The sequence below is a fragment of the Pezoporus flaviventris genome, unplaced genomic scaffold (genome assembly GCF_033815535.1).
Source record: "Pezoporus flaviventris isolate CSIRO_AGI_PZ_B2104156 unplaced genomic scaffold, CSIRO_AGI_Pfla_v1 ptg000037l, whole genome shotgun sequence".
NCBI classification, from domain to species: Eukaryota; Metazoa; Chordata; class Aves; order Psittaciformes; family Psittacidae; genus Pezoporus; species Pezoporus flaviventris.
Window position 1 is genome coordinate 1,852,389 of NW_026892585.1, and position 24,218 is coordinate 1,876,606.

The window sequence follows — 24,218 nt, forward strand, 5'->3', positions numbered from 1 at the left end:
GGTTTGCTGACCTGCAGGACCATCGGAGTCCCTTCCAGAGAGCTATGCCCCAGAGAAGGGAGATGCCATTTATTTTCTTCTGGCTTAACCTCTTCTACTGACATGGTCCTGGAGCCTGAAGGTTCCAGCGGTCCTGCAGATGAAGGAGACAAAGAGGGTTTCCTCCCACAAAGGGTAGGGTACTCTAGGGCTACATTTATCACTAGATGAGCTGCAGCCTTTGTGTAATGGATGCAGTAAAAGTACACACTTCGGGTGTGTTCGGGCTACAAACAAGGTGTCTGTGTTCCCTTTGTAATGAATGGAAGCAGGCTCCTTGCTCAGTGAGGCCAGACTGAGGCAGTGACTTATTTTCCCTCAGCAATCACTTTGCTCCCATCATTTGCTCTTGCTCAGCTGAGGAAAAGTCTGAGAATCTGAATTTCACACCCTCATGGAATCTGAAATTGCTACCGAACAAACGTTACCAGCTCCAGTTGTTTTACCAATCTCTACTTTTATAGATATATTTTTGTCGTTGTTTTTTTACCCTTTCTAGATGAAAATGACACTTGACAGCAAGAATGACCACTGCATGCTACAGAAATGAACTAGGAAATTAAGTTGAGGAGCAAGACACTTGCGTGAGCATATTTGTAGGGAATAAGGCTTCATGTGGGTGGAATGTGCCTGTTGCAAAGGTTCTGTGGTAAAATTTACTGGAGCGTAACTTTGGGGGTTTGAGAGACACAGATAAGCCAAACCAACATACGTGTTTGCACTGTTTAGAGAGGCATTTTCAACACAGGGTGGTAAACCAACCTCATTCCAAAGCAGTCCAGTTCTCCAGGCGCTGTGTAGATCAGCGGGAAATTGAAGCCCATACTCAGAGGAAGGCCAGAAGAGAAACTAGTACAGTTTGATGGACAACACAGCACAGGACTAGGGTCATGACAGGAGGTGACGAAGGAGAAAAAGCTGGAAGAAAGTCAATGTAATTAAAGATCACAGAAAGAAAAGCAGTGCAGTTGCCTTTAGATCCCATATCAAAATTTTACACCTCCTAAACCCATATTTTTCAGTAATATTGCATTGAAAACAGTAAGTTACTGGGGTGATAAAATACTATTTCCTTTATTCAAGTTATTTCCTGACAAAAATAAGGTGTTTTCTGTCAATTTTGTAGTAACCAAAGAGTAAGTCAGCTCTGGACTGACACTTAACCTTGTCTGATGTCAGGTTGTGTCACACTTCAGCTCAAAGCAAGCGTGGTCAGAATCCGATGTAACTGTAATATATTTAATTGAATTTCACCAATTTAGGTGGACACCATTTGGAATCATGTATTGGCATCACAGCAGCTGTTTAATTGCAGTGTTATTAAATTCTGTAGTCATTCAGTATGCCACAGCTTTATACCACACATTCATATTCTCAGAGATACCATTAAATTTAACAGTTAATTTCCCTGTAGTTTGAAAGAGTGCAGACAGTCCAAACTTCTGCTACAAATTACACATGGAATTACCTAAACTTGTCATTCAAAAACCTCTTTAAACATCTACAAACCCAACAGTTGTATCCAGTCTGTGCCCAGTCTGGGGGCACAGGTGTTTGCCCACAAGATTGAATGGTAGCACCTGTACATGAACATTTACACTGGAAGTTTTAAAACAGGAGAAGCTGCAAAGATGCTGAGACCTCTGAAGTCTGGAAACAAGGCTGGCAGGTAGCTGAGTAAGTACTGACTTGTGAGTCAACCCTCTGGCTCCTCCTGCATGTTTGGGTTTCGGTTTATCACTGGCGTTTCAATAGCCATGAATTGTAGTTAACTCCAAACTGCAACTGAACATCCATGCACACAAAGAGAGTTTATTTTGCAATGGTAAATAAATAAGGTGAGCAGTTACTTCACACTGGTAATTATGTGGCACAATAAGCCTAAGAAGAGAAAATATTGACTTCCTAGCCACCAGTATTTTCTTTCTCTCTTTCACTCTTTCTAATCTCCCAAATGTTTTTTTTTAATGACACAGCTTACGTGCATGTAGTGCCTTTCATCCAGAACAATGCCAAAGTGCCATACAGGCTCTGTATTGTATTACCGAAGCTTCACAACAAATGCATTTTTCTGTATTAGCACTCTGTAGAAAAAGAAAGGACCCTGTGTACATGACAAAATACATCAAGAAGATGAAAGCATGCATATTCACATATAACCTGTTAGATCGAGATGGAAGATTAACGTAGAACCTCCAATATTGCCTGTATCAATTTTCCTTTTAATAGTTCAAGTACTTTAATGCCATATTAGTTAAGGTTTCATGATCTTTAGAATAATCAGTAGATATTCCAGGCTTCTTTATGTTATGGGAGAGAATGAAGCAGGAAACATAAAATGTGCTATTAAAAAAACCCTGAAAAATGTGTTTCTGAATTTAACCTCACATAAATTGAGTTTTCATTTCCATTTCACTCGTTTGTTTTTTTGATAAATAGATGTCTACCACTCTCCTCCTTGTTCTTTAACAGGGGGAAAAATAAAGAGATTTTTCTCAGTTTTTGCAAGTGTAACTATTACTGAATCCTATTTGGTTTGCATTTAACATCCAAAACATTGTAGTAACAGGTACTTTGCAGTATTTTAAAAGCATATGGTTTTACATATAGATAAGGCTTGCACTTTAAATATTACCTATATTTTTCATGATTAGTTATGAACTTTGCCCTCGATAAGTCCTCTGGGATTATAACCCAGCTGAACTTTGCAGCTATTTATTGTCTCTAGGGGGGTTTAAATAACAGTTCTCTGTAATAGTCTCTCAGTTTGAGGGCGTTTCAGTTCTAACCTTGACCTTAGCATTTCAGAAAGGTCTAAGCCAGGTTGATTATCCATCTCCGTAATTACAGTATTAAAAATGCAACTCTATATTCTTGTAATTACGTGAAACTCTTCCTCCTTTGCCTGAATCTTAAACAGCAGAGCTTTTCATAGGAACTCTGCTTTGGTAGGAATCACTGAAGAGACTTACCTTTTCCAAAACTGTGGGGACCTTGAAGTGTAGTGTCTCTGCACCTTCTGTTTCAGCATACAACAACAAAAATGGTGCATGTTTTATCTCAGTTTCCTCTTTGGAAGGACATCTGAGCTCTGTGCCTGTGCATCACATCTAATAGCTCTTGCATACCTCCTGTGTCTCTCCATGCGCCATTGTGTGCCCATGTGCATCAGTCATTGCACAAATAACACATTTCCACTTGCTCACTGAGAAACATCATAGATTTAAACAGGATCTTTACAACAGCCCTATCGTGCTGGAATGAATTTTCCCAGCAATGTGCATTGCTAGGCAAAACTCTGCACTCCTTATCCATAGTGGTAGCTCTACTGACACAAATACAAGCTCAGGCATTCAGCATTGTTTCCTCCTCGCCCATGAGCAGGAGCAGTCAGTGGTATACAATTGAATTCCCTGTCACAAATGGGACAGAAGTGGACCTCCTGTAACAATCTCTGCCTCGTGGTTTTGGTTATTTGCTCTAAATTCTCTTGACCTTTGCAAGGGTAAGAAGGTGCTCTACCAGGACACAATGGTAGCCATCACCGTCATCCTGCTTTGTGGTTTGCCTGGAAATTGCCTGCAATTTAGAAAAGCTTTCCTTTTAATTTAGTGCATATGTGAAATAAATTATACTATGGAATGGTGCTGTCAAATATTTATTTAGTATCTCAGTACTCGGACTCACTCGCCAATCAGATAAAATTAGGTTTGAATTCTTTGATACTGACATCATTTTCCTAACTTACAAATTCACTCTCAGACACAGAAGTAACGAATGTTTGCATTGGCCTGCTGTGAATAGCAGTGATGTTTAGGAATTTTAATGTACAGTTTAGTGTTTTCATACTGTCACTGTGAATCAGTGCTTAATTTTAGCTGGAGACAGCTTTGTCCTTAAACTACTTCTTGTGTTTTCCTATTTTCTAATTCAAACTGAGTGTTAACGTTGGCTCCTTTTAGATGATTTGCATAGAGTTTCAAAGGCATAGGATTTCCCAGGACATTACTGAGCAGCAACAGGGGCTGCAAAGCCAAGTGTATATTGCTGGGTCAACAAGATTGGCTTTTAACAATCAAACAGAAAACATAATTGAGAATAATGACTAGTATTTTGAGAAATGTTTTACTGTATGTGTTACTGTGCCAACATCCGTCTGCACGATCCTGATTATTATCTCTCATAAAAATAGCGTATGAACTTGTGAAGTTTATGAAAACAAGAGCTGCTCTAAAACAGGCTGAAGACAGTGAGACTAGTTTAAAAATAGCTTTTCTTCTCTGATACTTGCTTCATACAGTATGATAAGAAGTTGTGTTGTGCCTTAAGCACTTAGCTGAAAGTTTTGCACACAGTTAACCGTGTAGCATACAGAAGTAGCATCTTAACTGGATTCATCTGGTATTGCTAGAGGTTGATCAAAATCCAAAAACTAAGCACAGACAAAAACACAGGTTTGCTGAATTTGCTTGCTGAAGCACAGTAAATCCAAAAAGCATATAAGCTCTATTAGCACTGCATTCCCATTGCGTATTTACCTGTTCTCTGTGTTGCAATACAGAGTTTTATCACTGTCAATTTTCAGTCAGATAACAGAGCATATTTGAATAAGTTTTGCTTGGCCAACATGTAAAAAAGAAAACCGTGCATGAAATTGGTGGGGAGCAACTCATTTTGAGTCTTCGGTTTTTCAGGTCTGGTTGGATTTTGTTCCTCAAAGTCTTGTCTGTGTGGCTGCCTTACTGATGCCTACATCACTAGTGAGGGATCACCAAAGTTCTTGGGAACACTGGGGGGAATGTTGCTGAAGCCATTAGTGGCCAACAGTAGAAACACAAAAAGGTGAGAATGCCTCTGTGTGTCTGTCAGGAGAAAAGAAATTGCTCTGTATGTATGCTGACTGCCAAGGGTAGAACTTGAAGAATTAGGTTAGTTGGGCAGTTAGAGGGGAAAACAGTTACTTTCTTAAGCATTGTAATATTACAGGAAGTGGCATCACAACAAAACTGTAACTCTAGTGGCTATTTTACTCTTCATTGATTAAAAGCCCCAACTGTGCTTTGATGAGGACTGTTTCTGTTTCATTGAGCCACACCAGCTTTTCACTAGAAGTTATAATGGAAACAGCAATTGGATATAACCATATAGAGTCTAACCTAGTAATATCAAGTCCTGCTTCTGTGAGACCACTTGCAGTCATATAGAACAGCCTGTTAGGGTATTATCTAAGAACAGAGTGAGCTCAGGCTGAAGAAATCCCAAAGGGTACTTTTGTACTCAGAATCCCTCAGTCTTAACCTAGTATGCAGCTTCTCCATTTTTCACATCATGTTATGCACAACCAGCCCATACAGAGTATCACTTCCACCATTTACACTGAAGAAGGCCAAGAAAACAAGGCTGAGGAACTGAGGAGCTGAAATTGTGGTGTGTGGATGGACGGCAGAGCTTTTTCTTGTGGTTCACTGAATAAAACATTTTAGAACTGTAATGTGGTAGATTAAGCCACCGGTACCGGAAAGGAATGGGGTCTGCAAGTAGATATTTTCCTTACAAAGTGGTCTACTGACTGAAAACCTGGAGCACCATCAGAGTTCAACTAATTGAGCCAGACAGCTTGTTAGACTGTCTTATAAAAGCTGGATGTCTGGCTAGATAGCTTTTTGGCACTTTGAAGAATGGAAAGGCAGATTTATGAACTGGACAAATGAGCATTACAGTCAGGAATTTTTCAAACAGTTTGGCTGTATCTGAGACCCTCTGACTTTCAAAAAGATGCTGCTTCAAAAGCCAGCCTCTGCCAGCTCCTAAATGCACCATTCAGCCTCAGATACTGTTGCTGATTTTAAGCACCTTCCTGTGCATTGCACCTAAAGAGGCAGGATAAGTTTAGAGTCCATTTTATCCCCGTTTACCCAGTAACATGAAAGCTTCAAAACAACAAGAAGGTTCAGGAGGCAGATAGGTGTGCCTGCACTTAGAGGAGGAACAGGGTGATGTTAACATGCAGAAAGAGCTTCATGCACTTCTGTAAAGGTGAACCTGCATCTATGTTCTCCTACTATTGCTGAGACTTCAGAAACATTCAGCTTCCTCACAACATACATATGTTCATCGCGGGCATGCATCGCTACAATACACCCATAAATCTCTCGTGTTAGGCTCAGTTTGGACAGGGATTGCTGAATCCTTTCCATGGCTTACTCTCAGGAATTAAACCCTAACTCACCGTGTCCTGAGCTACACTGTTGATTAGTCTCCATATCCTCACCACCAGCAAACAGCCAACAGCAGCACTGCCAAGGTTTCTGCACTTGTTTCTGTCTCTTCTGTGTGGAACGTCATTCCAGTTCAGATCCATCAAACTATCCAGCGCAGACACTGAAACACTGTGGGCAGAAGAATACACAAATCAGAATTTCTTGGAAAAACCCAGTCTCTGTAATTGTAAATAGCTGGTTTTCTTCATTGTATGCTATTTCCTGTATGCATTTCGCTCTTTCTGATTTCTGAGCTTTAGATCAGCTTAGAGTGGAATGGATGGATTCATGCCTGAAAATGACTGAAAAATCAGGTAGAAGCTGCACAGAGAGGAGCATGTTGTGTGTCTTCCAGCATGGTAATCAGGCAAAAAAATACCATGACACCTACCAGGGTGCCAGACACCTGAGCTTCACAAACAGAAGGGAACAAGTAAGAACAGAGAACACTTGCAACTTGTGTTATTTTTTGATGCCGCTGCTCCCTCTCCTAACAAAACAAAATAGAAGATGAGAGTTAAACGCTGTTTTGTACATCATAATTTGGAGAAGTTTCTCATTTAAGCTAGGCCATTTCTGAGACATCGTTAAGGGTGTTAAAAGCAAATCAAAGCAACTTGGAGGAAACCAAATCCCCTCCAGACCCAGGAGGAAGATGGTGTTTTGGTTTAGCATGTGCCCTTCTCACCCTCGGGAACCTGAGAACAAATCATATTCACCACTTGCCTACATTGTCACAGTACCACTCGTTTTTGTCATCATTTGCTATCTGTGGCCACACCAGGACATGTGCCCTAGAAATGAGGCAGAAGAGCATATCGGTTTCGGAGCCGAAATCAGCACCCATCCTCATTTAGGAAGTGAGAAGGGAGGAAGCACAGCACTCACAGAATTCCTCTATTCCTTGTTTCAATCCCTGCTTCTTCTTTTCCCCAGTTTTCAGGGTGCGCACTGCTGGTTTGCTAGTTTGTAGGTGATAGGTTTCAGTGGTCAGTCTTCAGAAATCCTGCGCTAATAAATAGGTAAAAGAGGAAGCAAACATATGGAGGAAGCTCAGACTGAGTTCTGGCAAATCCTACACTTGATCTGTCTTGCAGTGTTGCCAGTGCTAAGTGTTCCAAACTCATATGTGATGAGGGTGGCTTAAAAATAATCAATTTGGAGTTCCTTTTTATTTGCCTTCTGGCTTAAAAAGAATCAATCTGAGGTTCCTTTTATTTGCCTTTGGTTTCCGAGCCTTCAGGGTATGCTCAGATAATGTTTTCTCAGAAACCACGTGTGCTAGAAGGCTTTCTCTTTTCCAACTAAAAATTGCTATTTCTCAAGTCAAGCCCCAGCCCTATGCTAAGGCTACACGTACCAAACAGCATGAGATGTGCAATAACTCACTAGAGTCACAATCCTTCATCTCGTTCCCTTCATCTTTGATTTTTCATAGGTCAGGGTGGAATGACAGAAGTAAGAAAGTGAACAAACTGATATGAATAAAAACATGAGAAGTTTTCAATTAGGAGTTAGGGTAGGAGGGGTAGCAACTTAATAGATGAAATAGAAAACAAAGGAAAACAAGGGTGGAAAGAGAGATGAAATGGGAGGCTTGGCAGTGTTCACAGACATAGCAAAACAAAGAGAGAAAGCAAAGCAAACAAAGAGGAAACATCATTCTGCGTATACTTACCCTTTTAGTGCAGCAGCTGCTCTGGGGCTCTGGAAGCTATCAGCACCATAAATAGCTCTGTATCTGTAATTAATGATTTGAAGCTGTGCCAGTATTTAACTAAGGATTAGCCCTGCCTAAGCAAATGGTCAGCAGCACGTGGACCTTTGGAGACCAGGTGTTCTCAAGCTTTGAAATGCTGCATGCTCGTGTTCTGCATGTATGTGTGTCTTCTGGAGGGTCAAGTTAACTTGAAATTCAGGATCTTTGAGGGTTGGGTTGGGGGAACACTCTTTAAGTTCTTAGGTCTGAAATGAAACCTGCAAGATTTGTTTCCTCTAGCAGGTATGTATCTCTGCTGAGGGCTGTCACTGTCTACTCTTCTATAGCCTGACTATATGTGGTGTCTGGCTGTCAGAAGGCTTGAAGGAGTAGTTCAGAAAAACACACTGAATTCTGGCTATTTCTTCAAAGTAGAAAGTTCTCATTTTCAGAATTTCTTCCAGTTTTATCCCTCTGTATATTTTTTGCTAGTGTGTCTCTTGTAGCATTCCTATCCCTATGATTTGATGTAGAATTGTCTTTTCATTCTTCTTTTATTAGACTTTTAGATGTTTTTGTCTCTGCCCCCAAAATCCAAGTTGTCCTCAATGTACATTGAACTACCTCCCATCTCCTTTCAAATCTGTCAGTGAATTTGCAAGATTTCTGGCGACAACATTCATCTACGCTTTCTTACAGCTTGTGAAATAGATGCATCATGTTTAGCTCCCTGTTTAGCCACTCTGTGCATCCTGTGTCCCTGCGGAAGAAAGAGCTGTCAGTAAGTTATGTACATAGGTCAGGAGGCTGGATTTACCTCTGCTATACTTAGTTGGTGAGTCATATTTAATCTAGGGTAAACATCAGGAATTTTTATCCCCCAGATTTCAAATGCAAAGCCCAAAATAAGAGGTTTCTTATACACTCTACCTGGGTGGAAGGATTCTCACTGAGGGCTGAACAAGAAACCAGAGAAGTCTAAGGAGAACCATAGAAGCAGCAATATTGTGACTTGGATGGAAAGCCAAGAATGTTCTTGTGGTACAACCCTGACTAATAAAGAATGTTGAAACAATAAACCTCTCTCTATTGCGTTCAGAGGCACAGAATATTTGGACTTGCATTCATCTGCAAAGCTCTCATGCATCCACCTCTCCTTCCTGAAGACTCCTTGTCTCATTAGTAAGAATATGCTCCACGAGGGCAACGAACAAACTGAAAGACACCACAAAAAAACAGTCAGATAAAGAGAAAAGATGGATTGGTAAATACTCTATAGTCATAGACTGAAACAGAATGAGCATGTCTTAATTTAGGCACTATCCATTGGTCAGTAATACATTGCTGATTTCAAATCACCTTTTAATAAAGTAGCTTGGTCAGCAGTGCCTCAGCTACTGAAATCAGATAATATTTATTGTACTATTAAATACCGGTTTATTTATTCAAATATTTTATCAGTTACCTTCAAAAATGACCTTCCTATTCCATAACATTTTTCTTTGCAAATACTGAGCTTTAACTCTAGCCTCATTTCATGCTTTAGAGCATCTTTATCAGACATTTACTGAAACACATCACATGCTCATAAGCCGCACAGAAAAAAGTTCTCCAAGTGGGAAGCTTTAGCTACAAATCTATTTGTGGAGGTATCAGCATATGATGAGGTCTGCAACGTTAGATCTGTGCCTGGAAATCACCTATTGCCATGTCCTGAGCTGCAGAAATGAAGGGGCAAGGAAAATGCTTCTCTTTCGTTCTCTCCCTGCCTCTGTCTCATAGACCCGCACGAGCACACCCATGTGTGCGTGTGCATGCACGCATGCACGTACTCACAAAAAGCTTCTGTTTGGATTCAGTTCTACCAGCCTCTTTGTGCAGTTACAAACTGCAGATGTTCTGAACTCCAGGGCACGGTTCAATTTCATTTGCAAATGAAATATATGACTTACATATTCGAAATACAATGAGTCATCTCCTCAAGAGCAATAGTCAACCCCTGGACTGGCCCAGCATCCAGAGTTACTACAGATTTACTTATAGAGCTGAAACGATCAGTTCTTTGAGGACACACAGTGTTGGTTTTTCTTTTCCCAAACGAGGGAGAATACTTCTTTTCTTTTATGAATAAATATTTTAATATAAAAATATCCTGGCTCCTTCCACTGCTAAGAGTGTGTGTTTTCATGTCAGTTTAAAATTAACGTAATAACACACATGTATTTTTTAGCCAATAATAGCCCACTACTATTTGTGTCGTGAGCAATAAAACATGATGGTTGCAGTGTCAGTAGCCTTACATTTGTGGATACACCAATTATAAAACTTCACATTATTCAACTCAAACCTGTTTGCACGAGCTGACCAGTTCAAGGGGCTGACTCACAGACTGTTAAAACCAGTTACTTGGTACACAAATTAGGTTGTTGCCCAACCCCAGTTGTCACTATGGCTTGTAGGGAACACTTAACAGCTGTTTAAGTGTTAATCAGCTCCTGACAACTGGACTTACTGTAAGGGTGGAACTTTAGATGTTGTGGATGGTATCTGGCCAGTGATTATGGTTTGAATATTGTGTATCCACTTTCCTTGACACGAACTGGAGTGTTGCATTGAGAGGGAGAAGATGCAAGATGGTGTCCCCAGGGTGTAACCTGGCCACTATAAAACTGACGGCAGGTAGGTCTGCTGTTGTGAGTTGCTTACGTATTTGATCTGCTTTGAAACAACATTCTCAGTATCATCATACAGCCCAACACAACTGCCCCCTGCTCATACCATTACCTTGCACAGCACCCTGATGTTGGCTTTGTGTCAACTGCACTTTTCTTGGCCCTCTGTCTGTCCAGCAAATCTGGCCCTACTTCTTCAACCTTCTTCCTGCTGCAAGAGCTGAGTGCCCGCACAAGTCTCACAAGCTGAAGAGCTGGAGAGAAGATGCAGGAGAAGAGATTGACAAAAAACTGATGTCTTTCCCGAAAAGATGGGAAGCCACAGTGGGCAGGGATGTGGGGGGATTGAGAAAACAGGAATTAGGCTGCCCCAGGCAAAGACCTGAAGAGCTTGATCTTTTTCTTCTATTCTCCTTCTCTCCAGGCATCGGTGCCCCAGGCTCCCACAGTGGTTTGGTACCATCTGCACCCACATTAGCTTTTCTGATCTACTCTCTCTCATGCTAATTCCTCCAAGGATCTTTGAATAAAGCCCTAGCACATCACTCAGCAGCTTTCACAGTTGTACCTCTTTCACACCTCTCTCCAAGGTATGCAGGTACTTGAGGAGAGTGGAACTGAGCATCTTGGAGCTAAGATGCCAAGCATGCCATTACTAAGGCCAATAAAACAATAGAGCATATGAGAAAGGCAAATGCTGAAGAAACTTTGAGTCTTTCTGGTCACAGATGCTCATTCATACTTGGGAAGGAAATACCCTTCCACACTCCCCATTTTCCCTTCCTCCAGTTAGCACACTTAGCTTTCACAGCTGGATCTCTTTCATATCTCTCTGCAAGATATGCAGGTATTTGAGGAGAGTGGAAGTGAGCATCTTAGCTCCCAGAGGCTGATTTTGGTATATCATGTCTATTTACTGTGACAGCCTGCCATAAATACCTTTCACTTCAGCAGAGCCCTGTGCTCTGTTTGGCTCAGCCTTTGTTCCACCTTGACCTTGAACTACAGGCACTGAGATAAAGGACTTCCTCAGTTGCGATCTGCTCTTGGTCACATCCCCAGCAGCTGAGACCCTGTGGAGTGGATCAGAGCTACATAAGCATGCAATAAACAAACTTCAGTTAACCCAGTTGGTATTGTGAAATGCTGGGGTTTAGGTGGGCTGTATTTCAGAGGCTGTGCACGAAAAAATGTCAAGCGAATTGAGTCAATATGTAGGTTTTTGGCCGTTTAGCATCTGACCACTCAGCTTTTAAACACCAGCCGGGCTTTATTCAAAGCCATGGGTCTGTAACACAGCATCCAGTTGTGTCGCATGCAGCACTAGAGGGCAGAGCTAACAGCTAATGAGACATTAAGGGTGCCTTAGGGACCCGGGAATGTACATTATAATGGAGTTAAACAAACTTTTAGGAGGCTGAGACACAGAAGTCAAAATATGAGGTGACTGGTAAAATAAATGGCACGTTAATTGCGATGCTGGAAGCATGACAAACACTACAGACGTGGCCTTGCGTACTTCCCACAGCCCTGCTTGGGAGCATTTGCACCTCTGAGAGATGCCACTTCAAGCTTTCTGCACACCTCCTTCTCCCGTATTTGCAAGGTTCTGTTTGCAAAAGGGAGAACTAGACCTGTGCCTTTGCAAAGCAAAGCTGAGCTGCTGGAGCTCATGAATTTGCTAGAGCCAAACTCTTCCTGCCATGGGTGCTCTGGCCCTGTAGTATTCCTGGGTCTCTGTGCAATGGGACTCATTGGTGTCTGCAGGGACTGAAGATGGGAGTGGATAGAGAAGGTCTTGAGATCTGTGATAAATGTTGGAGTTCAGCTGTTGCTTGCTGGCCCATGTTGACTCTGTGTGGCCAGTGAAGTATATCTCAGAGCATCACCTGTAGTGTGGCACCACACTGATGCAGGTATGGGTGTTTGTGTGGACACTGCTTCAGAGGAGGTTCCTAGCGTCACTGAGGTCTGTGGAAAGGGACTGTCTTTCCTCTGCTTGGTGCCCAGGGAGAAGATGAGTCACAGCAGGTACCACCTAAGTAGGTGCGGGTAACCTTGAATTTAACTGCTCTCTCTCATCTAACTGAAGACCATGGCTGGTGAAGGTTGGAGGGTGTGAGAAAAGGAGGGTGAAACTGGAATGGGAGTGGCTTGTCTGAAGGCTGAAGGTGGCAATCGAGGCGAGGTATTAGATTCTGTCCCTACCCAGCCTTTTACAGATGCCCACAGGGACCAAAGAGAATCCCTAACACAAAACTGGAGCACTTTTTTACACTGCTGCAAAATTTTCTCCCATTAAACTTCTGCAAGCTTGCAGGAAAAGAAGAAAGGAAAAGTTACTGCTTACCCCCTGGTCAGGTAACACCAACCAAAGCCAGGCAGACATTTGGTTTACCTATGTTGGTCAGGAAAAAGAAGGGAGTTACTTTTGTGCATCACTCATACTGTGGCTGCTGTTGCATGGCCAGCCACCTTCATGCTTATCTTGAGACTGCTCCGTCTTCAAGAAATGAAGTGTGATTTTCACACTGATTTATATGATTTTACAATGATTTCTATGAGTTGTGGCCTGTCCCATGACAACACCTGACCCATATAACGTGATGTAAGAATCGCCCTTTCTCAGGGTCAGCAGCGCTGGGACACAGGTCCCTGTGTTAGACACACCACCCACAAAGTGGCGCATATGCCTTCTCCTTTATTTCGCCTGTCAGCTCCCTGAATTACTTCCAGGTAGTGCTGCACGTTTCTACCTTTGCCTTTAATTAGGTGCAAACACTCTGTATAAATAAAAGAGAACGTTCCCTGCAGCGAGTCGGCTGTTGCAGGCTGCCAGACACTGAAAAATGTTTGTCTCTCTTCCTGTTACTTAATAATTCCCTCTTTACAAAGAAATCTTTCTCTCCTTCTTTTTTGCTTTCCCTTCCCCAGTTGGCTTTTGGGGGTTAGAAGCTTGGATACAGCTGCAGAATAAGTTTGGGTCCCAGTGTACAGTAGGTGTACTATCCCTGAACACAATAGGTGTACAGTACTACCCAGGGTTCCTGCCTGCCTTTCAGTCACACAGTCTCCATACCCTTTAGGAGATGTCAGTCATTGCAGTGCTTGTATGTAAATGCTGTATTGTCTATTAGGTATTTCAGATTCCTTTACACGGTGCCTGGCAAGCCAAACCATAATTCTTTGTGTCCTGTTTCTAGCAGCAGCTCAAGTCATAGACTTCAGGAAAGCTGTCATCCCCCATAATAATGACATGATATTAGAAAGGTATCTATAAAGAAACTTAGGTTAATTTACTAAGAGTATATCAGAATGGCATGTAAAGTTGGTTACAGTTATCTCCATCTATATGTGAAGGGAGTCTGAAGAGGTTGTGCAGAAGTGTTAGCAAGCTGTAGAACCCAAATTCTCTTGGTTTCCACAGTTCTCAACACTGTATCTAGGGAGAGCCATCATCAGCATGTCTGGCCTGTCGGAAGTCAACTATTTCATGACATTTACGTGTATTAACAGCTATCTAAAGGCTTGGATATGATAACTCATACCTCGGTATGGATCACCACAAAAGGTTTTGGAGGTATCCAGCAGAGCCATCATTTTGTGCAGCCTCTGCAGCGGAGTGTATGGCATGTAGCTGTATGCCTCAGTTATTTCTGTATTTATCTCTTTTCTACTTCTTTTGGAGACAGTACTTCAGAAGTTCCAGACTACATGATAAATTCTAATAATCACGCTGGTTATAGCAATTTAATAGCCACCTTCATCACATATTAATGTAGATCTCTTTAAAAAAGAAAAAAACAACTAAGATTTAGGATGAGAATTAAACCTAAAGCCTGTATTTCATTTAAATTAATTTCTTTAAGCTGAATTATGCAGACTGTCATCATATGAAGCTATTGCATTTTGCAGAGAAACAAACAGCATTTCATGCTTTAGTGACAGAGAGGTACCTTTTACTGAACAGATGTATTTCTATTGTGCTTTATTCTGATATGAAAAGTGACCTTTCCTATGACTTTCCAGCATTCCTCAAAGACCAGATTCTTTGCCAGCTGCAGCACTTAAACATATCTGCCAGCATATTCCTGCTTTGCTTGAGACTGCAAATGTTTCTGAGTGTCTATTTGCTCAAGGCCTTAGGATCCTAGGTCCCTATCTTGCAAAGGCTTAAGATCATGTGCTAGAATTTGCACAATTGGAGCCCTTGCATCTATAATGTTTATAGTACGTGAATTTTTAACGGCAGAAAGTGAACATTCCTCATAGTAGATATGAAGAGACCAAATACAATAATCTCTATTGTAAATACACATTCCTATTTTCATATGTGTCTTTGTTCACTTATATTTCCTTTAAGTGTTTTATTTAGTACTGAAAAATTCACTCTAACGTGAATGACATATTCCAGATGTAAAGGTATAGAGATGGTCTTCAGGTACTAGATGCCCTATTACTGTGTGCTTCACAGCACTCGAGTGCTTTGTGTGTGTGCATTCATATGTGTGTGTACATACTTTATGGCCCGCTGCCTTCATGTGTTTTACTCTCTATGTAAAAGTTTGCATACAGTGAAGCACTGTTCCATCAAATATCACTGTTGGCACATTGGCTCCTCCCAGGGAAGGCACAATCTCGGAGCTGTGTAAAGATGCACGTACAATCCATCTTTTGTAACGTGTCATAATACATTGTACATCGTACACTGAATAGTTTGACCAGTGTGCTACTGTTGTGCTGTGAATGCCAGAGGTTCTGAGCAAAAGCTTGTATCTGTTCCTAACCATCTTAACTTCCAGATCTCATTTTGAGCTTTCGGTTCCAAGAAGCCCAAAACCTAGTGGCAGGATTTTTGCCTGATTAATCTTGATTTCAAGAAAAAACAATGTGTGCATCATTTAAACCTAACCAGCTTTATGTAAACCTTCCAAAACGCATTAGGAGCAGGGATTTTTGCTGATAGAAATATTAGATTGGAAGGACAACTGTTTGGCAGTGAGGTACTTACCTTCCAGGGGTTAATAACTGTTAAGTATCCTTACCTTACAGACTTACCCTATGGTTGAGATGGGATGACAAGAAAAAGCCAGATTATTCTATGAACTCTTCATGCCTTCAACAAGGAAAAGATCCTGTTGGATCTTTTGGCCTGTTGGAATTCTTTAAAATCAGTAAGATGCTCTACTCAAGAATACAAGCTGAGATTTTCCAAGACAGAAGCCAGGGTGGCAACATGCCTTGCACGTATATCAACACAAGGAAATGATCCAATTATAGCAAAACTAATCCAACAGACCTTTGGAATTTTAGGTGGAAGTCAGGAAGATGCTGTCCTTTCCTCCAGCTACTTTGTCCAAGCTCATGGGGACAACAAGGGGCCAACAAAGTCGTCAGCCCTATGACAAGTGTCAAGGAAACCTGGAGCTATTGCTGTGGTCACATCAAGTCTCTGTTAATGTCTGTGTGTCTTGTGGTAATTATTCAGTTTCACAGCATCTCTTTGCTGTCTGTCTAAGTGTGTAGATTCAGCATCTTCTCTCATCATTTTGTGTCCACGGCTTGTTAAAATAGGGGTAGAATTATTGGTATATGGGGGGTTAAAACTGTGTTTTACACCATTAGATATGCCACCAGTGAAAGAAACACAGATTAAAAGAATGCTACCAGTTTCCCTTGCCTTTTCTGTCATGTTGCATGTTAATTTCTGTTGTACAGAGCATACAGTTTCCCTTGGAATGAAATCCACTTACATGGTTGGATGGAGTCAGCAAGAAACTGCCCATCCTTCTAATTCGGGAGGTGTTCCTTACCTGTCAGGCTGGCAAGGCAATGAAAAGAAACCTGCTCCATCCCTGTTCTCTGGCAAAACAGAAAATTCAAAGCTAACAGTTTGAAAGCTCTCAGCATGTACAGTGGGCTTAAAGACAGGGGAGGAGGCTGTGATCCTTTGAAAGCTGACAGGATCAGAGCATTATCTGCCCAAATTAGTCAGGTATTTCTAAAACTTCTAGTACTATGGTGTTACTTGCTTCCTTCAGCATAAGATACTGACAGATACTGCCCAACACTGGGCAGGTCCATTCTTATCAGAAGATGCCTGCAGCTGCCTACCAGCACAGCACCTTGTCATGTGCAGTGAGGAGGGGTCAGCTCCTCACTCCTGTTCTGGTGGCTCAGGGTTTCGAGCAGATTTAGCATTTTTATTCCTTTTTTTCTTTTTATCCCCAGCTTCAAATTTCGAAGGGAAAAAATGTTAAGAAGCTGAAATGAAAGCAGAATCGGATGGGAACATGCAAACAGCATTTCTGGGTCCTGCTCCGTTCCAACAGCAACACAAAACTATTCCGTTTATTTATTCAGCGAAATAAACCCTGGCATCACTACCAGGATGTTTCCTCTTATTCTGGGGGGTTGTTTTGAGTTGTGTTGGGACAACTATAGGATGAATGAGAACAAGGGACAGATGTCAGTGCTGTTAAGTGCTAGTGGGAGCTGGAAACTCCTTTCATCAGCTGCTTTCAGAGTGTTCAGATTTGACCAGCACCATTCAGCTTGTCCAGGAGTGTTGACAGAGACAAGCTGATGGACTCCCACTTCAACCTTCAGTTCCTTATACCCATCCCGAACCTGGGATCTGAAAGAGCAGGATTAACCCGTCCCAATCCTGATCTTCAGGGAGGCTCAGCCACCCAGGTCCCGTGCCATTTGTCCCCTTTACCTGAAGACTCTCAGTCTTACTGCAGGAGCCCTGACCTACAGCACTCAGCAGCACCACTGACTGATTCATGTTGCGGAGAGAAAACACCCTCCACATCTGAACCCATCCCTCCAGAGATGCACAGCTAAACCCACAAACTCACCACGTACCAGCATCAGCTACCTAGCTGCCCTTCTCCTCTCAGCCAGGGATTTCTTGTCCTTCCCCTCCCCGGCCCCTCTTCACTCCCTCCTGCCTTTTACATTGCTCACACCGTGCTCCATTAGGTATTCACTACCAGGGCAATGTGACTTTTCACACCAGCTCTCTGCATGCACTGCCCTGCAGACTAGGCTGGATAAAGCCTCTCCCCAAACCCAGCTGTCTGGACATACCCCCCCCCCCCCCCCCCCAACCTTCCCCTCCCCTTCACATCAGCCAAGCCAAGGATTCCTCTCTCCCTCCCTCTTTCTTTTTCCACCCCTCCCGCCTTCAGCGCAGACCCAAGATGCAGGCTCCTGCCGAGGGAAAGTGCTCCTTGGAATCATCACCGCAGACCCCGCTGCGAAAGTGCAGTGGAGGAGAGAGGAAAAGCATTGGCAGCCAACCTCCTGCGGCTGAGGGCTTCGCAAGCAGGGCAATGGCTTCAGGCTCTCAGAGCTTCTCTCTCACCTTTCTCCAGGGCGTGGGATCTGCCTTCTTCATCCTTCAGATCATCTCTGTTCAGGCTGATGGTGAGTTCCCTTTCAGTGCGGGCTGGGGTTGCTGTGGCTGGAATGAGAGCTGTCTGTTGAAATGTGTTCTTGCATTAAAAAAAAAAACCAAACCAACAAACCCAAACTTCTTTTTTTTTTTTTTTTTTCATAAGAAACTTAAATACACGCCCAAGTTTGGGTTAGGAAATGTCTGATTCAGAGCGTTTCGAGACTCTGCAAATACCCTGGGGTTAAGCAGAGAAAGGAAATAAGACCCCAGAAGGATAAGATTATTTTATTACAACAAACCGACAGGAGAGTGGACTTTTCCAGAGGAAATAAGAATAATGGGGCAAAGCCAGAACACAAATCAGAAGACTCAGCTATGTTTTAGGGGAGCTCTCTTTATAATTAGAAGTATGTTTTCCCCAAAGCACTTCCCCATCTGCCCGCTTCAGATGCCCCCCAACAGCCATTTATACAGGCAGGTATTTGAGGAGGGAAGACAAGAAGTCAAGGGCTTTTGTAACCTTTTCTGCTCAGTACCACACACGCTGAAGGTGACTGCTCACCTTTCTGCACATGAGTTTCATCTGCACTTCACTGCCGAGGGATGGGATCAGGACATGGATTTGATTGAAGCACCAGCTACCGCTTACTCTGAAAAGGGACCTTAGCCTTGACAACAATCCTGAATAGCTGCAAGTTTCCAGTAGCCTTTTAATGATTGAGGCTGTAGTAATGATGACCAACTTGCCTCAGCAAAAACACGGTTTCTCTTTGAGACAACTGTGTCTTTTCCCTGGGAGAGCAATGCTGAATGGCCACTTCTTCTCCACTCTCACAGCTGCGATAGATTTATGCCTGGTCTCATGGTGTTTTTACTTCAATGCACTAATCCTTTACCGTCCGTGTCTGCTGCATTAGTCCAGAGATCTTAAACATTATGGGGCAGTGTAATGCCCTCTTTTCTTTTCTCTTAAACCAAAATTAATGTCAGCTGATGAGAAAGTATGGCAAAGGAAAGGGGGAAAGTGAATCTTGCCTCTATGTTTCTATCACCTTGCTTAAAATACCCTTTATAGAAGAGAACCCTGTCTTATAAATGTGAAGAAAATTGCTTTTCATTAAGAATAAAGGGAAACGAATGGGTCGGGCAACTGTGCTGTGTTGCAGGAGCAAAACTGTGACTCTGCTCTTAGGAAATCCTCCTTCCCTAGCAAAATGCCTCTGAAATGAACTAAAAAAGCAATGCATACCCATGAAAGAGTGCTCCCACTGAACATAGGTAGGGACAGGACAGGAATAAGGAATTTCTCTTGCTAATAATGTTACATCTGAAGAATTTCCTTACCTTTTCAAGAGCACAGACCAATTTGTATTGCTTCTATAGGATTAATGGCATATTCTTGGCTCCTAAACAGCCATCCTCTAAAAGAGAAAGCAAAAAGTATGCTGGAGATCGCCTTATGTCAGAGATCATTACAGTTTTTAGTTATCATTCAACAGTTTGTTCATATTGAATTCACACATGGTACAGCAATTATAAGAAGTAAGGGTTAGAATCTCTGAAGTGCATTACAGTTGTAGATCCTCACTATAATAGTGTGCTTTCCATTTTCATTTAACTTTTAAGTATCAATGTGAAAAATGTGCAAGTCCTCATTAACATGCTCGTCAGTGTGTTTTCCTAATATGAATATTCCAGCAGACAGCTGTAACACTGTCCTATAAACTACCTGGCTTATTATACATTGACACAGAAGAGAACACGATGTGAACTTTAACATTTCCCACTACGTGTACTTTACATGTTTAAGATCTGAGAGTATGAAACAGGGCTAATGTGTTCTTTTAGAACAGATTCTGGCTTGATCCAGACAGGAAACCACCTTCTCATGTGTTCAAGTTGTAGGTGAAAAGACAATTGTGCTACTCTAATACATGCAAATCTGTCTTAAGTGCCAGAGGACCATCCTGGGTGACACATGTATGTGTGTATGTGTTAGTTTTAACTCAAACTAAGTGGCTGTTTTGCAATCTGCTGAAGGGATTTTGAATTCACCTCGTAAAAACCCTGTGAAATTCAGACTGGCCCCTGTTAGAGGCAAACCTCTGAAGCTGATTGCAATGTATTTCCCTAAGGAAGACTTAACTTTATTATCAGCTCGCATACAAATAATGACAGAGAGCAGGCAATGAAACTGGAGACCATCAAGGTCTGGTGAAGATGTAAAACCTCAAAGCTTAACTGATCTCTTTTGCCTAGTATTTGCCACAGCACATATTGCTGTAGTGCACATAGACTCCAGAAAGACCATCGTAAGTAAAGACCAACCAAGGAAAACGCTGAAATAAAAGGTGGCTTTGTTTCATTTTGCAAGTTTTTTACCATTGAAAGATGCTTGCTTATAGCTATTTAGGTTGGGGTCAGATGGACAGAAGGCTTCTCAAGGGCTTGTTCTTGCTCTGACATACCGTGGGGTGCCATTAGTTTTAGTGCAGTTACTGGAGGATAATACAGGTTGTCGTGATGGGTCTCAGTTATATCCATGCAAATGCAGGCTTTTTAAGCTCTTTGCATTTGCACTGGATTAGGAAAACAAGGATGCAGCTTCTTGTATCCTGCACAGGAATCATCTCTGCTTCCTTCTTGTACTTTCTGACTCACTCTTTTGTCTTTTCACAGCTGCTAAAATACCCGTAAGTGTGAACCACATGTTTCTGCAGAGTACTTGCTCTGAGACTCAGCATGTCAGGAGAGAATGATGGCCATTTATCTGCCTTATTGAGACACTCTTGATTTGAATAAATGTGCTAATTGCAAACTTCACTCATTGTTCCAAAGTGGAGTTGGTCAGCTGCCTGAATTTGGGTTCTATGGTAGATGTATAGATCAAGGCAGTCAACTGGTAGTGACCATGTAGAGTGACTGCAGAGGTTGCAGATGGAAGGCTCCTGAATGCAGAAAGCTAGGCACAATTAAGTGAGGATCTGAAGTACATACTTCTGACCTAGAACCAGACATGTCTGATGTCAAAGATAGGGAAAAAAAATCCTACTATACTCTTTCCTTTAGCTTGCTTTGCACCTTTTCTGGTAAGGGAGAAGAAAAAAGTGTACTTCTTCTGTCTGGACACTTGCATTTGAGCAGCAGGTGTGTAAGGACTGGAGGCTCCCACCTGCAAATAGCATCTACTCTTTTATGATGCAAAAACAAACACGTAAACAATCCCAACTATTTGATCCTAAAGCATGAAGTAAAAATAAAGTTTAAGGTCAACCTGCATTTAGCTGAGGAGGAGCTAACAGGTGACCTCCCAGTTTTGCTGTTTTCCTGATGATGTAATATTGCACGTACTTTGAATCGAACATGACACCATTACTTTAGCCTCTCACAGCAATAAACTCTACATTCATGAATGAGCAGCAGAACTGGTAATTACCCAAATCTCTGCTTGTAATTGTACAGATTTACTGGAAATTACCATTACAATCAAGGCTTTTGTTACACACAGCCATTGAAATGAAGATTATATTGCTCTTGAAGTACAGAAGTGAGCTGCCCTTCCTCTGCTCTCTTTTACCTCAATTGGAAGTTTTTAACATTTAAGTAAAAATAAATTAGGCTCCTCATTCGCCCATCTTTCACCACATTTATTATCTATCAGTTCAGATAGAACTGATTAGGTTCTGTCCTTCGGTCTAGTATCATGTCATGAGACCAGCACAATGGCCGTGCCTTTCAAAGTGCTTTCATTTTGTATTTGTGGAGACATTTGTATTTCAAAGTGTATTTGGCTATGCAGTTCTAGGTTTCTTCAAGCATGATGCGAATCCTGCTGAAGACATGAAGAACTCTGAACTAATTTCAGTGAGCTTTGAACCGTGCCTGGATGCTGCCGGAGAATTTCTTGTTGTATCTGTTACTGTAGTAGAATAAATTAGCCAAATTCTGTTGTCTTGGTAACAGAGAAAATTCTGCTAATTCCACTAAGACTCCTAAAAGTATGAAGAAACAGGGCTTGCACTGCTTTTATTCTTGAAGAGTCCCTTTTTGTGCGCTTCCATGTATCTGATTGTGGAAAGCTCTTCGGTCTCAAACGCATCAAAAGGTCCAGTTGTTAGAAGCTGAGTTTTGCAGGATTTGAAACTGGAAGTAAGGCGGAGTGAAAGTCATGAACCATTGGAACAGTTGCTACAAAGCGTGCTGCAAATTCTCCGTTACTTGGAGTCACAGAATCATGACTGGATGCCTTCTGAAAAGACATGCTCCAGTTCGACCGTGAGGTTTTGGACGCGATGGTGGAATTACTGGGGGAAATCCACAGCCTGGTTATGCAGGAATTAAACAAGGTGATTGATAAAAACTAATCCTAGAAACCCTGAGATCTGTGCTTCTATGGGTATGTTTTCAATCAGAATATACTGGGGTTAAGTAAAAGCTATGCTCCCCTAGTGCTTGATTACACAGTTTTAGTGCCAAACAATAATAAAAGTATTTAAAATACGTATTTATAGAAATACATAAAAAATAGAATAAATCTCTTGTAATAATAGTGATCAGGTGGTGGTAGAGGCCAGAGATACAATACAGGCTACTTATTAAAGAAAGACTCATTTCAAGTGTGCATTTCTCTTCAGAGCTATGAATCCAGCTGTTAATTAACAGTTGGAAGAACTGTGTTTCACCATTTATGTCTTACCATGGAAGTTAAAACTTTTCTACTGTTTTCAAAGGGAAACCTGAAGAAACTTACTGTAACAAGGACATTTTTCGTTCTGAACCTGCTGAGCTCAAGATGTGCATTAAGTCTCCTGAGAGACCACTTTGCATGGATTTTTAGCTTGATCTTGAAACCAAGGGGACTGGCTTTATTTAAGAAGGCTTCAGAAAAGTGCTTAGCATTTTGGGAACAAATTTCCACAGCACCTGCCCCATCCTCACATTATGGGAAATGTGTTACAGGATAGGAAGGAAGGGAGAGAGCTGGGAGGGAGCTCAAACGTGGTGGCTTTTCAAAGGCATACTACGTTCTTCACACAAATAAATAAGCACAAAGACATGATCGTTCCTCCTGTGCCTTACAGAAATATGGAACAGTCTCCTATTTGAAATTGCATATTTAAAACAGAATGACAATTGATGCTATCTCAGAGAGAAAACTGATTTCAACTCCTCCACACCGCCATAATGTGCTAGAGAGAAAGGAGATACCAGGGGATACCATTTGAACTTTTCACAACCCCAGTACCCAAGATGACTGTGATATCAAGTATGTGATATTTTTTTAAACCCTTTCATTAAAACTTGCAGTAATAAAAATTACACAAATATTTAACAAGGATCCTTAGACCTCCAGCTTGAAAATGACAGCATTTTTGTGATGGAAAGTCAGAAAAATTCAGTACATTAATATCTCAAGCATGTTAGCCATGCCACTGTAAGATGCAGATTCAGTTCCAGTGTTATAGTCCTATTTATTTAAGGGGATTTCCTGGTTTGATGTACTTCTGTGTTATTCCTTTTACTGTGCTAGCATTTCTCCTTTATTTTCTGCCTGTAAATGCCGCTCTGTAATGTGACACAGCTCAGGATACAGGGATCCAGCTATTCCGTTGGTCAAGTGTCCAATAAGTGAACTGATATTTTCTCAGTAAGAAATTAGGCAATACCAGATGACACAGCTTAAAACTGGGCAGATAGCCACTGAGCATCTAAAGCTTTGGAGAAGATTCTCAGGTTGCTCTGGTAAGCAGGTCAGCCTTCATCATCTGCTTCTGGCTAACCAGAATTTCCTATAAAGCACTCCACTGTAATTTTCCCAGCCAGTAAGTCCTTCCTAGCTTACCCTAAAACCCATTTGTCTACATAATTTGGACATCCCAGATATCTTTTCAAAGGATAAAACTCTGTTTTGAATCAGTATCTTTGTAGTTTCTAGTAGAAAAGTAATTTATCTTAAGTGCTGGCAAACACAGAACAGTAGTTAAGGAATCTCAATCCTCAGTCTTGGCTAGCTAAAATCCTCTAAAAATGTAATTGTTATTTACTGGTTCAAACCCTAAATGATTACCTTAATTTCTTCTAATTATATCTAGATGGAACTCAATCATTAATGATTTTCCTTTTTTAAAGTCTTCTCTCTGAAA

General features: G+C 41.6%; 1 protein-coding gene and 1 long non-coding RNA gene across 2 annotated transcripts in view; one reads left to right on the forward strand and one right to left on the reverse strand.

Annotated features, from left to right (window-relative positions):
- Positions 1–4,740: 4,740 nt before the first annotated feature.
- LOC133274877 (uncharacterized) lies at positions 4,741–15,593 on the reverse strand. Its single transcript, XR_009745312.1, has 3 exons — positions 14,219–15,593; positions 6,269–6,428; positions 4,741–4,901 (listed from the first exon to the last, which is right to left on the reverse strand). It is a non-coding gene; the product is annotated as an uncharacterized LOC133274877 (long non-coding RNA).
- A 2,270-nt stretch (positions 15,594–17,863) lies between these two features.
- The window catches only part of SUSD5 (sushi domain containing 5), a 36,840-nt gene continuing 30,485 nt past the window's right edge, over positions 17,864–24,218 (forward strand). The window contains exon 1 of the mRNA XM_061464438.1: positions 17,864–18,104. Within this exon, the coding sequence (XP_061320422.1) occupies positions 17,879–18,104 (226 nt within the window). The 5' untranslated portion in view covers positions 17,864–17,878. The remainder of the gene's footprint in view (positions 18,105–24,218) is intronic.